Here is a 16,221-nt window from a genome sequence, read left to right as displayed (position 1 = left end):
AAGTTGCCCATAAAAGGTACACCATGCTGAGGCTGTGCATTGCACAAACCTCATGTCATCCCCTCTGCAGTTTGTTTTCATTTAAACGTAGTTGGCAATGGAGCACTCCATAGAGCCATCCCTCTCCCTCCCTTCTCCTCTGGCCAGATCAGGCCTCCTGACAGCACAGAAAGATGTTTCTTACAGCTCAGCTGCAGCATGGCTGTGCCTCTACGGCACCAAAATACCAGGACCACTACCACCACAGCATCTTGTAAGATAGGACTCCACAATTTGTTTTGGTGCAGTTCCTACTGTAATGTGTTCTTGAGTTACTGTGCTTCCTGTCCCCTTGTTTCAAAGCTCTTACAAACCTTTTCATGGTAGATGACAAAAACACGTGAGACTAATTGCAATAGGTTTCAGGTATCCATCAGCACCACACCAGGACACTGCTTCATACCATCTCCTTTCAAAGGCAATGCTGGCAGGAGACCCTCAGATGTCATCCAGCTGAATCGAATGAGCTAGATGGTGCTGTTCAGCCTTTCTTCTAGAAGTTTGACATTCTGTTCCAACCATCTTTTCCCACAATGACCAGTTCAACTTCAAACCATAAGGGTGAGTGTACCTGAAAGTGGGAGCACAGGAATGAATAACTACAACCAGAACATTTCCAAACCTTCAAGAGGGGGCTAAACAAGCTATATTCCATGATTCCAACTCACTGGCAGAGTATACGCTACATTCCGCAGCGCCCTGGCACATCGAGACCACCTCCCAGCCAACAGCCAATAATTCCCTAGCTCTTGAACTCTTGGGAGTTCAAATCCAGGATGAGCAACACAATATAGACAGAATATACCATTAACAACCTCGACATGAAGTGCACCGGATCATTAAAAATCCAAGAAAAATCCAAATTATCACTCGTGAATAAACATCACAAATGTTCATTTCTGCAAAACGGCAGCAAACTTTGGAAATGGGGGGGGGGGTCTCCAATCAAAAGGGTCCCACTCCTCCAAAGACATTGCTTTTCAAATAGAAAAGGCCTCATTTAGTATTATTTACAGGAACATTTACTGGAAATAACAGTTTAGGCTACCAACAGCCTTAACAGGTGCCAGTCCAAAACCTCTGTGTACAACTACACTGAGGCAACAGAGCCGTGTGCTCCAGATGCGCACACTGATGGCCGGGAAAGCAGGCAGAAGAAGATACTCAAAGATGACGCACATGTTCGGCCCAAGCAGATGTAAAACCTGTGCATGACGGAGCATTACTTGAGAGGCATCGACCCGTCAACTTCGTGAAAGCGCCATACTGAGCTCCGTTATGGTAATCCCCTTTGCTTAGTTTTGGACACTGAAAGAATCTGCATCAAATATATGCTACATCCTGCATGCTTGCCTATAAGCTGTGTACTGAATTCACATAATAAATAAAGCCCTTGAGGGCTGTTCCTTTCTCCACCCAGTCAACCCTTAATAATCCCTTGCGTTTGACAGACGATTGATTTCCCTGCAGGCCAGGGGCTTGTTACATAACAGCTATCCCAGCATCCAGCTGCCGAAATGAGGCCACTGCATCAACACTGAATGCCAGAACCCTCACTTCCAGCTACAAGCCAAAAGACTTGCGTTAGGTTTCATTATGCGCCGTCACAGACGTCTCATGGCAGGGTGGAATACATATGCAACAGAGGTTCAACTAAAGCCATTTTAAAATGTTCCAGTGTTTGTGTTGCACCTGCCTGCTTTGCTACGTCAATCAGACGATGATCAAAGTGCCTCCCGCAGGAAGCACAGTTGTGAAGGCAAGGTGCTTGCAGTTTATTCTTAGGGAGTGTCAAACTGGAAGAACATGCACAGGTAGAGCTCAAGACGCTACACAGGCTAAGCGCAGTACAGGTTACAGGGGCAGATTTCAGCTTGGTTACAAACCAATCCTCTGCCGTTCGCCCTGGTTTTAGACTAGCAAGCCGGTCAATCACGAAGGTGACTATCTCGGGTAACCCTTCTGAGGAACACAGTAAAGCAGCCGTAGCTGCAGGATCAGATTCTGACACAGGCAACTCCAAACAACAGAACCGAAAGACATAATAACAAGGCCTGTGCTTCAGACAACACCTCGCTTGAGAGGGAGAGACTTATCGCACAGACAGTGCTCGTCAGGGAAGAGTTCCATAGCCATGAACTCAATAACAGAAGAATGTGCTGGGAGTTTTAAGTAAGGAGCAGGTTAACCGAAGCAATGCAGCAGCATGGACTGCGAGAGCTGGCACGGCCTGCCGAGCAGCTTTTTAACACCGACTCCAGCTGCGCATAATCGCTGTTAGGACTCGCAATCCGATTACTTAAATTGAAGACGGTCTCAAGTTTTCAGATGACTACATTTCTACAGGGTACCAAGCGACAACTACAAATGGAAAAAAAAAACTCACTAAAAGGCACAAGAACTAATCCAGACATTGAAATCCCCTGCCAAAACAAAAGGACTAAAGACTTGAATTACTTCACAAAACACTATCGTAGGAGAAGGCAGAACGTCACCACTGTACTCACACTGCAGCTCATGATCAAAGCAACATTATTATACCTTATCAACTCAGAAGTTCTGCTTTTTTACATCTACATGGACTATAAGGCGTCTTGCAAATCAAGCTCATCTTTGATAGTATAATAGGACATTTAGGAGAGGGAAATCCAAATGCTGGTAATTCACAGATATTGCTTTCGTATTCTTGACTCGGCGATTTCTGTTAATGATGCACTTTAGCACTTAAAAAAATAACTCCAGTATAATTAAAATCGAAGGAAATTTTCAGGAATGTCAACAATTTGCTGACACTCAAGATAGTATTACCACTTCACCATCGCTGAAGTAATGTTTTGGCTAACTCCAGAAGTCTTTATATAAACTTCGCTGTTCTTTTAAACAGTAGTTGATCAGTGCATGGTACCAACGCAGATTTTATACACATAAAGCCAAGACAATGTCTGCTCTTTAACAGTGGTCCTCGTTTCCAGATTTAAGGCCCTTCTAACCAACAAACATCATGACTCAGATGTTCCTCTTCCATGAGAGCCACTTGTCTTTTAATAAAAACATTATACAGCACCTGGCGATTCCCCCAGACACAACCTCCTATTTCAGCAGGACACCTGGGACATTCAGACGAGTAGCTATGACGGAGGCCCTCCCCAGGGCAGGAACAACCTAACAAACAAGTTGCGTTTCAGTCCAGGAGGGAATAGAGAACTCGTTCAAGTGCAAACTCCGTTTGCACAGCAACACTGAAAACATGGGGAAATGATTCTACACGTACCGAGCTACAATACTGCCTCTGCATTTGCAGTTATGAATTGGTAACAATTCTAAAAACACGTATTACCCATTAGATCCTCCAATTCCTAACCGGAAAAGCAGCAATGCTAGAAATGCCTACAGCTACGATTCCAGTACAGACGTCATGGATCCCACAACTGGTGACATCTGTTAACTCTTTGAGACATCCAATAGAAGTCCCCCCCCCCTTGCAAGCCTGTGAAACAACTGCAGAAATCCATTTTTCCTGCATGGCTCTTGGCTTAGCCAATAGGATTTGCTGTAACTGGACAGTGGGGTGCAGACAGCAAGAGTCAACACGGAAGGAAAAGTTGCGAGATACCAAGCACAGAGGAGCACAACAGAGAAGGGAGAGCAGCCCAGAGGAAAAGCACAAAAGAGGTAGATTGCCGTTACTGAAGACCATGTCATTTTCCCCATCAACCACCAGAGAAAAGCAGGCTGTGATGGAGTGCTTTGCATAGACATACGGCACAACGAGCTGGCTGTGGATGAGAAGCCACAAGTACAAATCCATTTACTGGAAGAACCAGAGAACAGATACTCCACTGGACAGAGGTCTGCCGACCTACAGGGGCTTGCTGCACCACTAATATTCCATGTCCTAGACACCCCTGCTGCGATTTCAGGAAAAACTTCAGCTCGGTGCTATGAAAGGCTATCTAGAAAGCTCAGCGACAAGCATCCATGTCATATCGATGTCTGATCATCTCCAAAACAGCTCCAACTGTAGCCACTCTACAATTAGTCTTATTAGTAATTTAAGTCCCTTACCGGATGAAGTGATATTTAAAGGCTTCTATACTGATGGAGCACCACACATGTACATATTGGCAATATTCCCCATGACCCTTTCATGCCTAAAAGTACCCGTGCCAAGATTGGAGCCCTATACGCACACCCTCTGTGAATGTACTACTCCTAACAAGGATCAAAAGAATGAGATAATCCATCTTTAGGTAAGCTACAGGGAAAAGTGACCCTGAAGAGGCTGGCAACCTTCAAAAGCTCACATCTACTCAAGGGTCCTCAAGGGTCTCGAGGGAATACCACACATTTGGGACATTCCAAGGACCTCATGCCTCGGAGAACAGTCAACTCGTCAAGGTGCAGCGAACTGGCAAGAGAAACCAAAAAGAGACAGACCTGTGTACAGTCCGGCCAACCGAACAGGGCGCGAACCCCACGCCCTGCGGGAGGCCTGACCGGACTGCGACGCTACAAAGCTCTACGGTGCGGGCAGCGACTACACTCGGCACCTGAGGTAAGCAGAAGCGCTTCTGCTAACCTCCAAAATAAGGAAAGACTAGGCAGCAACAACAAAAGAGCTGGAGGCCTGTTCAAAAACGTAAAGGGAAAAACAAAAGATGAATTACCACACTCCCACAAAACAAGCGTGCAGTCAACACAGTTACTGTGGACTGAAAGCCGACACCTGTCATCGTCCCCCAGCTACTAAGCAAGGATAGCATTCCCTGTATTGCTCCATCGGAACATTTATACACTTTATATTAAGGTAAAAAAATTCAACCGCACTTCAATTACAATCGTTTTGATGACTCCCAATGGTACACTACAAAACCCTCCCCACCAGAGTGTAAATTTCGCACAATCAGTGATTATGTTGGAAAATATTTATTAGCGACTGTAAAAGAACAAAATCTAAAACTGGGGAAAAAAAGGCAAGCAAAGGTGAAGACATTCATACACTATATAGCGCCTCACAGGCGTCGTGACAAGAGCATGTCGTGGTAAAATAAAGGAAAACGGGCAAAGATTCATCAAGACCAAGAACAAAGCACAAAGGAAACCGCAGCTGGTACCTGAAATAAAGATTTTAATCCTCTTATTTAGCTTCTGAAAGTCAAGCAGCACATGTAACCTGGTCCATTCTGGTCTCCAGTTCAAAGGCATCGGGCCGGTCCTGCGGATTGACCGCCAGCATGTCCTTTAGGAGCTGTTTGATCCCGTCCGACATGGAAGTCCTCCGTTTCTGAGGGATGTGGAGTACCATCTTTGGGTTTTCTAGCAGCGCTTCCCCCACGGGCACGATCTCGGACCCCTGCCTGATGTAGGTGCCCAGGAGCTCCCTCTTGGACTCGGCGTCGATGAAGGTGATCCTCTCGATCATGGCCCACATGATGATGCCCAGGGCAAAGATGTCCGCTTTGGCCGTGTAGTGTCCCTCCCACACCTCGGGCGCCATGTAGAAGTCCGACCCGCAGGCTGAGGACAGCCAGAACTTGTTCACATTGACGTTTTTGTTCCCATCTTCCCCTTCCTTGCCCCGGCCGCCAAACCCCGCGCAGACCTTGCTGAGACCGAAGTCGGCCACCTTCAGCACGGGGACGCCTGACTTCTCCGAGATGAGGATGTTGTCGGGCTTGAGGTCCCGGTGGACGATATTGTTCTTGTGCAAGAAAGCCACGGCGCTGGTGAGCTGCAGCATGAAGCTGTTGTTGGTCGCCGGGTCGGGACTGCGCGACAGGATGAACTGGTTCAAGTCACCCCCCTCGCAGAACTCCATCACGAACCAGAGGTAGCAGGGCTCCTCCGGGTACCCCAGCACTCGTTCACCTGCCACCGGGGAAGAAGAAGAAGAAAAGAAACTTTCAGCGAGAGAATTAACAGCAGGAAAGGAAAAATGGAACACTGGGATATGCCTCGAACCCACGATGCTACTTCTAAAACAAACCAGGAATACACGCAATCAAAAAGCATACCAGCACACGCGGAAGTCTCATTAATCTTCAAGAAAAGATTCAATCCATGAACACGCAGACTGAGTGGAAAGAACAGACGAATGGTTTTAGGAAGGGATACCTCGGCAGAATGCATGCGTAGCAAATGAATTCGGTTTTAGGCAGGAAATATACAGAAAAACTGATCACATTTGAAAAGTAAATGTATGTATACTTCAAAGACATGAAAATCTAAAAGTTAGTATGTTCTTTATCCACATTAACACCACTTTTTCTGAGAGGTTGTCACAAATCACACTTCAGTTATTTAAAACTATTAACATGGATGAACATGGGGGATGATGGATGTTTGGACCATACTGCTTTTAAGACACAGGGAGGAATGCAGCTGCACAGACCATCACCATGGACAAGCACGTTGAGGTACTGTGCACCTCTTCAGCAGAGTACATCTCCACCCCAGCAACACTGCTGACCATAACCATCCATTTCCTTAGACACTCAGCTCCTACACCCATTCTCTCTCTCTCGTCCTCCTTGCCCACCAACAATTTACCTCATTCTGATCTGACACATGCTCCACAGGTTGAACTTTTTCTTCTTCCACCTACAGTCTTAACAACGCCTGTTCTCCAGCTTTCCTAAGCCGTGCCCACCTGGTGGCCCTCGGATCAGAGGAAATACCTCTGGGTACATAGCCATCACCCGATGCTCGCATGCCCCGTGACGACAAGAAACGGCGGCTCGTTTCTAAAACGTCTCCCAGCCCACGGCGGCAACACTCGCCACCTGCCCGAAACGTTACAACTCATTTCAGAACCGTCGGCGTGCTGCGGTGTGAAAGAACCAGCCTGAACTAGTCGCAGGGCCTCCCTTGCCTATGACACCACAGCTCTCAAAGGAGAGCCCCTAACTGCCATGAATACAGCTGGTGCTCCAGAGCACGCACCATCTTACCACACTGCACACTCCGGATCCACTATCCCCTCCCACGGCAGCAACAACATACACTTGCATCTGGAGGCCGCGCGGCCCTGGGTATAGAGCAAGTTATATTTCGGGGTTAGAAAGCACCGGCATTGAGGAGAACAGGTCAACCCGCAAAAACAAAAGTTATATGTACACAGTGACTTGTAAAACATCAAATATACAAGTAATAGGTTTATTCCATGCTGAAAAAAAGAAGAAGAAAGAGAACACAACGTTTCGGCCGTGGAGCCTTCTTCAGGTGTGGCTGAAGAAGGCTCCACGGCCGAAACGTTGTGTCCTCTTTCTTCTTCTTTTTTTCAGCATGGAATAAACCTATTACTTGTTCCTTTGCAGCCTACGCATGCTGACGCAGCTCCCCACCTGAACTACAAACATCAAATATATGTCACAAAATAGACAATCTCCAGGTATGTGCAGCGCCATATTAACCGATTCAGAACGAGGCAGCAAAACTTCCAGCGAGGTTAAGCGGCCCTATTACACTGTACACACCTCACCCAACAGGAATATTGTTCACGACTTCCGGACGGTTTTGCCGATAAACGGAACTCCGTTAACGCCGACCGCGCGTGCAGATCACGTTGGAAACTTTCTGCGGTGAAATATCTGCTGCACAGCTTCATCCGCTCGTACGTCACACTGCGTTGCTACCGGGACTAGTGAGCAGGAAGGGGCCGTTTCATATCGCAATTCATGAGAACTCTTGTTCCGGCCCATGGAGAGGCCAGGGGTTTGTGACATGGCGACTTGCAGCACTTGCACAAAGCTCACGATTTGGCGTTTAATTGGGAATTTGTCAGACTTGTCTATACCGGCAATTCTAATGACAGGTCTGAGAAACTGGGACTGCAGTTCCCCTTTAACACCAACTGGACTGAGTGGATTAATTAGTGCTTGCAGGAATGAAAGCCCCTTTGAAAAAAAAACTATGACAAATCTCTCACCTAACAATATAATTAACGACGAAGTACAACCATCTCTGCAACTCAAACAGCAGGTTGCTACAGAGTCTTGAGTGCGTACCTGCACATTAAATAAACTGCGATAACCTTAGCTTCTCTTAGCTACTGCTGTCTAGAATATTGAAAAAGATCTGTAAATGACATTGGTCTCAGATATACCAAAGAAGATGCAGAGAGCTTTTTGCTTCATGCCTGTGTGGTATTTATTCCTTTCAATCAGACATGTTTATCAGTTTCTAAGGATTACTGGCAGTCCTCGGTTTTTATTTTGTTCTACACCAAACACTTTTCCTAGAATTTCCTGAGCATTTTCCACACACTCTGCCATGCCATCTCAACATTACCACACAGCAGTAAGCTTGCATAGCCTATATAATGATGTCATCAAGTGTCAAATGTGTGTTATGCAACAAAAGACGAAAGTACTTTGCTGAAACACTGAGGCACAGGCACTGACATCTGCAATCACACTTCTGTCCAAGGCCTGAGGCTGTGCTCAGCACACAATCCTGGCTGAGCCACACAGCCTGCCTACCTGTCTGAAATTAGAGGGAAGGCAGAGGCCTGATCAACTCTGACAAGGTCCAGCAGGGAAGAAGTGAGCTATTCACTATTCACTCGCTATAGCAATCACAAAACGTGAACTAATGAATGTTTCCACCCTCTAAAACCTTACCCTAGTGCCAGGCTAATGGTCAATGCTTCTGTTCATGTGGTTAACTACAGTTTGTTTTTTGATGGGAACCAAGATGCTCAATCTGGCTATAGGCATTTTGTAATGAATGAATGAAATCTTGACAGTATGCCTTGGAAGATGGCAGATCGGACCTGTTTGTAGCCAGTTCAGCACTGGAGGAAATGGGGAGGCTTCAGGAAAAAAAATGCATCTTTGTCGGGACCAACATCCAGAACTTGAACAGGTTGCTGAATCCAATATTCAATCTTTAAAGACGGGATTTAGTGAGTGATGCCTACACCCTACCTACTTTGACACCCATAGTTCACATTTAGCACTGCACAATATTTCAACTGAAGTATTGTCCTACAATGTTTTACTGCGATTTAAGTCGAGAGTGCAACCATTACTGGTTAACCAAATCTTACCTTTTCCATTATTCTATTTCTAATATTACCTTTCTATTGGCTACCATTTCCCACCCCACCTTGTTATACCACTACTTATTGGGCTGCATAATAATCCCTGTGAATAATGTGAAAACTGTGATTTAGGCTATTCTCTTGGGTCTAGAGCTGGCCTTCTGGATTAACTTAGTCACACACCCAAAAAAGGCTCCACAGCTGAAACACTGAGTTTCCTTTCCTCCCTTTTCAGCATAGAATAAACCTTTACTTGTTCTTTTGCGGCCATAGGCAAAACTTCCCTACTTGAACTTCTTCTGCATTACCTGCCACTTGCCCAATTGATACCACTTACCCAGAGCACACGCATGCCCACACTGCTGGCACATTACAGGCTTTAGAGAAGCCCACACTGCGAATTGAACTGGGAACTCCCACTGGCCCTTAAAGAAGGAAATGTAACTGGCATCGCAAAACAAGACCCGTTTTGTTCAAGTGACCTTTGAGCAGAGCAACTTTAATGGCAGCAATGGTGAAGAAGAGCCATAAGCCTGACTGACAGGTAGCCCTTTTTTCCACACAAATCTCAATGGTCTAAGGAAGAAAAAATAGACAACTGACCAAATCTTGGAAGTCTGGAGTTGATCATCACTGGAAACAAAAAGTAACTCTCCACATTTGGAAAAAAATGCTTTTGAGAAAGAGACTATGGGAATATTTCAGAACTCTGGAACGGCAAATTTCAGTCTTCCACAACAGAACACCCTGTCACTTTAAAAACAAGGGGCATTAATTTCTGGACAACCCTAAAAAAAAAACAATACAGGGGGCACAGATCTCCATGGCCCTCCATTTCCACCACAGACCAATGAAGAGGCAGAACAGATCCCACAAACTTGAGCTGTCACACAAACGGACACCAAAACAACAACAGCAGCTACCTGCAAACCGAGTCAGTGATAAACACTGTCATGACCAGAGAAACGGAAAACTGGCACTCCAAAGTCTTAATCACTTCTAGGCTTTAAAAAAAAAAAAAGTCAGCACCTCAAGATCTAAGCTTGATAACGCATCCAAGATTTCACATTACCTAGCATGGACTTTCAAGGGGAGGGGGGTTGGTCCAACACAAAAGGCAACACCAGCAAGGGGTCTCGCTGCACAATCAAAATTGTGGGGGAACACAGCAGCCCCACTGCATGTCTGGCAATATCAGAATTAAAGGGGAACCAACAGGAGCCACTACCTCCACTGCTGAAGCACGGGACACGTCTGGGCCACTACTAGATCAGGAGAAAATGAAATCTACTGAACTCATGAGGAACATTAGGGAGGTGCGATCTTCATCCCAGGGCAGAATTCAGCTAGGACACCAGAGATCACACACCCCTGCTTTTACAAACAAGCCCGGGATCGTTAATGACCAAGAACACCAGGGCCAAGAATTCTCACCTGGTCTGAAGGAAGGCAACTTCTACAACACAGTGTCCTCCTTCACCATACTGGGGCTTTCTGTGTTAGAAATACTGTACTAGAGGGAAAAGTACATTTACACTACCTGAACTGCCAACACCTCTCACAGCAGTAACCTGATTTTCCATAGAGGCCACCCAGCTGTATTCTGCTTACCGAGAGCTGAGCAGGTTGGCAATTGGTCACATTGACAACTGGAATCAACTTCCTGTCGTGAAACTCTGTTTATTTTTAAGTTTCAAATAATGTAAATATTTTGTCCAGTAAATAATAAATAATGTCAAGTGCCCTGACATCTCAAGGAAGAGACCGTATTCCCAGTCGTGAAAGGAAAAACAAACCAAACCTGTTTGTTCTAAACTGTAAAACACAAAAGGAAAGGGTTTATTCCCTCAGAGCAGGCTCCTTTCTGAAAAGGCCAGTAATCTGAAACACATAGGAAATGACAAGCCGTTAATTAACAAGGTCTTAAGTAAAAGAAGATAATCAGTTTCGATTCATGTAGCCTATGGCCTGTTTCCGAGGTGAAAACTGTACATTTGAGAAGGGACGTGAAATCACGGTCACCTGGTCCCAGCTCCCGAGCTCGGAGCGCCCACATGTTCATGCCCGGCGTTAATATTTCATCTCCAGAGAAGTGATCAGGCCCCAGTTACATCACGCAGAAAGGGAGGCCAGGGGCCGCATCAGCGCGGGCGATGCGTTTCCAGTCGGTGCGATCTGCTGCCCGACACTCACGAAAACCACCCCCCCCCAAAAAAAACACAGGCCGAAAACCTGCATAACTCCGAGGCCCCCCGCAAAAACGGAACCCGCACACTCCCGCTGCACGCCGGGCGAACGGCCGCTCTGACTGCGCGGCTGTCCGGGAAGAAGCCTTTGTCCCGGCCGCTAGCGAACCCCGAATGGGGAACTGCGTTTCAGGACGGGGGGGGAGAGAGCGAGTCGTCCCCTCCTGCGCACCGTTTCGGCCGACTCGAGTCGCGTCCTGCCAAGACCAGTTTAAACTCCCCCCCCTCCCCGCCATCACCGCCACACACGTGAACTTCGTGCCTCGAAAACTTCAGCTCAGTTCTGCGATTGCTGGGGGGGGGGGCAGCTTAAGACGCATCTGGACCGAAACTGGGAAATAAATTCCAGCGATTCCGCTGGTGTGGAGAATAAAATCGCTCACTTAACCCCGTAGACCCCAGGATGTTGTTACACGGAATACGGTAACACATGCATTGCTTGAGATCTGAAACCCGAATCGAGCAACGCACTTCGACTGAACGACCTGGGGGGTTGCAGCTGACCCACAGAGGTGTAGCGCCGGGGTAATTTTACTGCGAGGTGGGGGTAAACCCGGTACCTTTGAGCGACGTCTCCACCAGGCGCAGGTACTGCTCCGACCGCTTGTTGCCGTGGCTCATTTTCTGGGCCATGCCGTTCCGCTGCAGGACGCACTCCTCCAGCTGCACCACATTTTCGTGCCGCCGCTCCAGGCTCGCCAGGGCCCAGAACTCGGCCAGGGCCAGCTCCACGTTCTCGGGGGCGTCGCAGCGCAGCTTCTTCACGGCCACCCTGGCGCCCGACCGCCGCGCCACGGCCTCGTACACCACCCCGTAGCTGCCCCTGCCGACCTCCCGCAGGAGGCTGTAGCGCGGCCCCAGCACCCGCCGCGGCGGCGGCGGCGGCGGCTTCTCGCCCTTGGCGACGCCGTCGGGGGCCGAGCCTTCCTCCATCGGGACCTCATCGCCCCGGCTCTGCCCCGGCGAAACTTTGCCCACCTCCCTTTTCAGCTTCGCATTGCGAGCCCCGCTCCTCCGGCAGGCTCGCACGCTGTTTGTCCTTCTCCTCCCCCCGTCACCTGTATCCATGGGTCTCTTGTCGTTGAAAACGAACGTGCGGGGAAATTCGGTTTTCCTCTCCTCATCACTTTATTTCCGGGGGAAGAAAATTAGGTGAGCTACGCGGGGCTTGACGTGCCTTTTGAGACCAGAACTTGGTTTTTGGGTCGAACCCCGCTTTTCCTGTGCCAAAATCACGATTTGCAGCTCCAACCGTTTCCCTATCTCCAAACTGTTTGAACTAAATAAACATCCAAACCTTTGAATGAAGGGGTGGACCGTACCACTCCTCGTGACGAGGGAGGTCTAGTGTTGTACAGTTTTACCACGTTCACTACTAATAACAATAGCAGCATGCCGTTCTAGAATATAAATACTTCGTTAAATTAAGAAGAAAAAAATATATAATTATATTCCAGCCTCGCACAAGTTAAAGTTTATCAATAACCTTTTGTTCAGTGTCCCCCCCACATAATTCCTAGAAGTCTCATATAAGGACGAGTCCACTGTTTAGTCATGGGGGTGTCGTACTTACAAAACATTTACGTATTGTTTTGTTATGCGCAGTATATAAATCTATTTTTTGGTGCAGTTAATTATTTGAATTATTAGACGACATAATCGGAACTGGTTGTCTTAGCGTACTAAACTGTTTTGTCATTTAAAGTGTAAAGAATTTACGTACCCCCTTCGCTTTTTCCCATGTTCGGTGAAGACCGTTCGGACATTGAATGTTTTGATTTTTTTTAACCCTGTGTGCAATATTTGAATTTGTTAGTATTCAAGCACACGAAATTATATTTGAACGTATTTTTTGCCATGTTTTGGGGTTAGTTTTAATATTTATATCTTAAAATATATATGTATTTTTTTTCCCGAATAACGTTCTTAGAGATGAACTTCCTTGGGATACGTGTGCTTAGCCCCTAGCTTACAGTTTTCACGTGTGTCCGGAGAGCACGTGTGACAGCGCCTGCTGTTTGTGGCACGCTTGTCTCGTACCGCGGTCCACATGACTGTGCAAGTGAAGGATAAAGCTCCAGTATTATATTTATCACTAAATAAACGTGCAGCGCGAGTGACGTCAGGTGGCAATTTTAAGCAAAACACAGGTCTCACTCGCTCAAACAATTTAGTAATATGTTGTATTCATAATATGTTATATTGTGAATATGACACATTCATAATGTACTACTGTACATATATTACGTACAAATATTCATTATATATGCTATCATCTTATATTCTCCTTTAAGGTTATTCCACACTGGTCAGCATTGATTACAACTGCTCATCAAGACCGTAGATATTTCCTGGGATTCTTGGAGTAAGTAAACTGCAAATGATTCAGAAGAATCCACATTTAAACAGGACGAGCATAAATTGAACATAAACAGTATAGAAATCCGCATCACTGTCCGCGCTAACATTAAATTTAGAATACACTGCTAAACTGATGAATGTAAAGTGAGAGAAAATGTTCTCATAAGCTTTTATGGGATAATATTTCAGTTATTCTCAATGATCCTTACTAGGATGTTCTGTTATAACTTGCATTAGTGTAATGGGTGCAATTAAAGTGACAACCTGGCAAGAAAAAATGCATACTCTGCCATGCAGTGAGAACACTGTCATGGTGGATTAGGATCCTGTGACTGATCTTCAATGGGCAAACAATCTGCAACACAGCTTGAAATATTGAAGAGCCCCTGGGTATAAACAGTTAACCTTTGTCTATCACATCTAAGCACTGTAACCAAAACAGAAAGCTTCAGATAGCGTGGAGAAACTCAGCTAAGTTAGCGACTGGGTCTCTCAGCTCTCAGTCTTTAGGTTGTTGAGTAATTCAGTTAGTACCTGTCCTGCTGAACCATAGAGCAGTAATAATACAGATCATTTCGAAAGACAAAACTTGTGGTTAAAAAGTACGTTCAATCATTGACCAGACCTTGTGCAGCTCAGTCCCTGATGTAATTCAAGCACAGCCTTGGTCTTGGGATCAGAAGACACAGCGCCGGTCCCTAGATGGGGGCAAAATACTCTACAGCTAAACACTACGTCCTCCAGCCGCTGGAGAGGTGTACACTGTTTAGGCTTCAAGGGGATGACATCATCTTCTACTGCATAACAGGCTCAACATTGCTAAAGTCCTCTTACTGTCACATCCAGATGTGAAGATAAAAATGATTCAAAAATCCTTATGCTCACCTATAAGGCTCTGCATGGCTTTGCACCTCAGTACCTGTCTGAACTTTTATCATCCTACTCCCCACCTCGCAACCTTCGCTCTTCTAAGTCTGCTCTCCTTACTGTCCCCCAAGCCCGTCTACATTGTATGGGTGACAGGGCCTTCTCCTGTTATGCCCCCAAGCTCTGGAACTCTCTCCCCAAGGATATCAGAGAGTCACCTTCTCTAACCTCCTTCAAATCCAGACTCAAAACCCTCTTCTTCAGAAAAGCCTTTACTGAACTGGTTCCATTCTTCACCCCTCTGGTCTTCTTAGTACCACCATCCACGGTCTCCTCTATATATTGTAATTGTGTTTTATCTTGTGTATTCTTCTTATTTATTGTTGTTGTCATCCTGTAAAGCACTGAGAAGGCACCGCTAAAGGTGCCATATAACATAAAGTTTATTATTATTATTATTATTATTATTATTATTATTATTATAAACTGTAAGCAACATAAAAGCACTGCAGAACGATGTTTGCTGGCAACAGGCAGCAGTGTGGGACAGACAAAGGAATGACAGGAGGAAGAACAGATCAATGCTGGATCATGGAGATTCTGAAACAGAGCCCAGGAGACAAGAGATGACCAACCGAGTGACCTCAGAGAAGATGGGAAGGTGAAACGAGGAAGTCTTTGGGTGCCATCATCGTATAATGCGCCAAAGGCACGAGCTTCGGAGAGGTCTTCATCCAGAAGCTGATTAAGAAGAGCTGCTGTTGATGAAAATGCTGATCCTGCTGAGAAAGAGTATTGCATTGCTGTATTTAATACAAGAAAAACAGTGTGATTGATAATGGGGAAAAGGCGGTCAAAGAATAAGTGGATATTTGTGCAACATTGTGTTTCATAAACATGGCTAAAATCAGCCACAATGCAGAAGAAAAAAGAATAAAGCACCGAACCTGTCTTCAATTAATTTGCCATATCCCGTTCTTGTCTAGGACTCTTCCAATAGGATACAGCAGGGGTTGTAAACACCACCATGTACCTGCTGGCTTGGGGAGGTCTTCATTCTCATCTGGTCCTTCCCAAGCCAGCAGGTACAAGGTGATGTTTTCTAGCCTGGGGAGATTACCCATTGTCCCATTGTGAGGGGAGACCTCACGCCATAGGGGTACCTATGTTACCAGCAAGGAACTGATAGCACCAGTTATCCCGACTGGACAGCACGGCCAGCACCTGAAACACTGATCTCACTAATCAGACACAAGCCCAGCCTACTTCCCACAAATGCTGACACACAACCTAATTACCCAACCACGTCCCTCGTCCTGCACCACGCCTCCTGACATCCACTAATTAAGATAAGCTAATTAGCCATATATAATTTCTTTGCATTAGGAATTCATCTTTTCGCATACCCCAGCTTGCTCTCCATGAGACACAGACAGGGAGAGAAGCTTGGGGTCAGAGCTCAGGGTCAGCCATTGTACAGCACCCCTGCAGCAGCTGGGGTTAAGGGCCTTGCTCAGGGGCTGCAGGAGTTGAACCAGCAACCTTCCAGCCACAGGCGCAGATCCTTAGCCACAGATCCACCTCTCACCTGCACTCCCAGCTTAGTACTGAGTTAAACCTCACGAGCTACCTTCTCAAAACTTCAACGCTTAAGAATCCTATTGT

The 16,221-nt window shown here is 46.3% G+C and overlaps 1 protein-coding gene across 2 annotated transcripts in view; it reads right to left on the bottom strand.

Moving 5' to 3' along the window:
• Positions 1 to 12,609, bottom strand: part of stk35 (serine/threonine kinase 35) — a 28,618-nt gene extending 16,009 nt beyond the window's left edge. Inside the window, exons 1-2 of one of the 2 annotated variants that reach the window (XM_015364632.2) lie at positions 11,889 to 12,609; positions 5,154 to 5,907 (exon numbers count right to left, since the gene is read on the bottom strand). In XM_015364632.2, coding sequence (XP_015220118.1) covers positions 5,195 to 5,907; positions 11,889 to 12,396 — 1,221 coding nt within the window. In that variant the 5' untranslated portion in view covers positions 12,397 to 12,609 and the 3' untranslated portion in view covers positions 5,154 to 5,194. Of the gene's footprint in view, positions 1 to 4,949; positions 5,908 to 11,888 lie in introns of those variants that run through there. The other variant, XM_006639457.3, reaches the window with a different exon arrangement.
• Between the last annotated feature and the right edge of the window lie 3,612 nt (positions 12,610 to 16,221).

Source organism: Lepisosteus oculatus, chromosome 16, assembly GCF_040954835.1.
Source record: "Lepisosteus oculatus isolate fLepOcu1 chromosome 16, fLepOcu1.hap2, whole genome shotgun sequence".
Classification (NCBI taxonomy): domain Eukaryota; kingdom Metazoa; phylum Chordata; class Actinopteri; order Semionotiformes; family Lepisosteidae; genus Lepisosteus; species Lepisosteus oculatus.
Note: the sequence above shows the minus strand (reverse complement) of the source record. Positions and strands in the feature narration are given on the sequence as shown.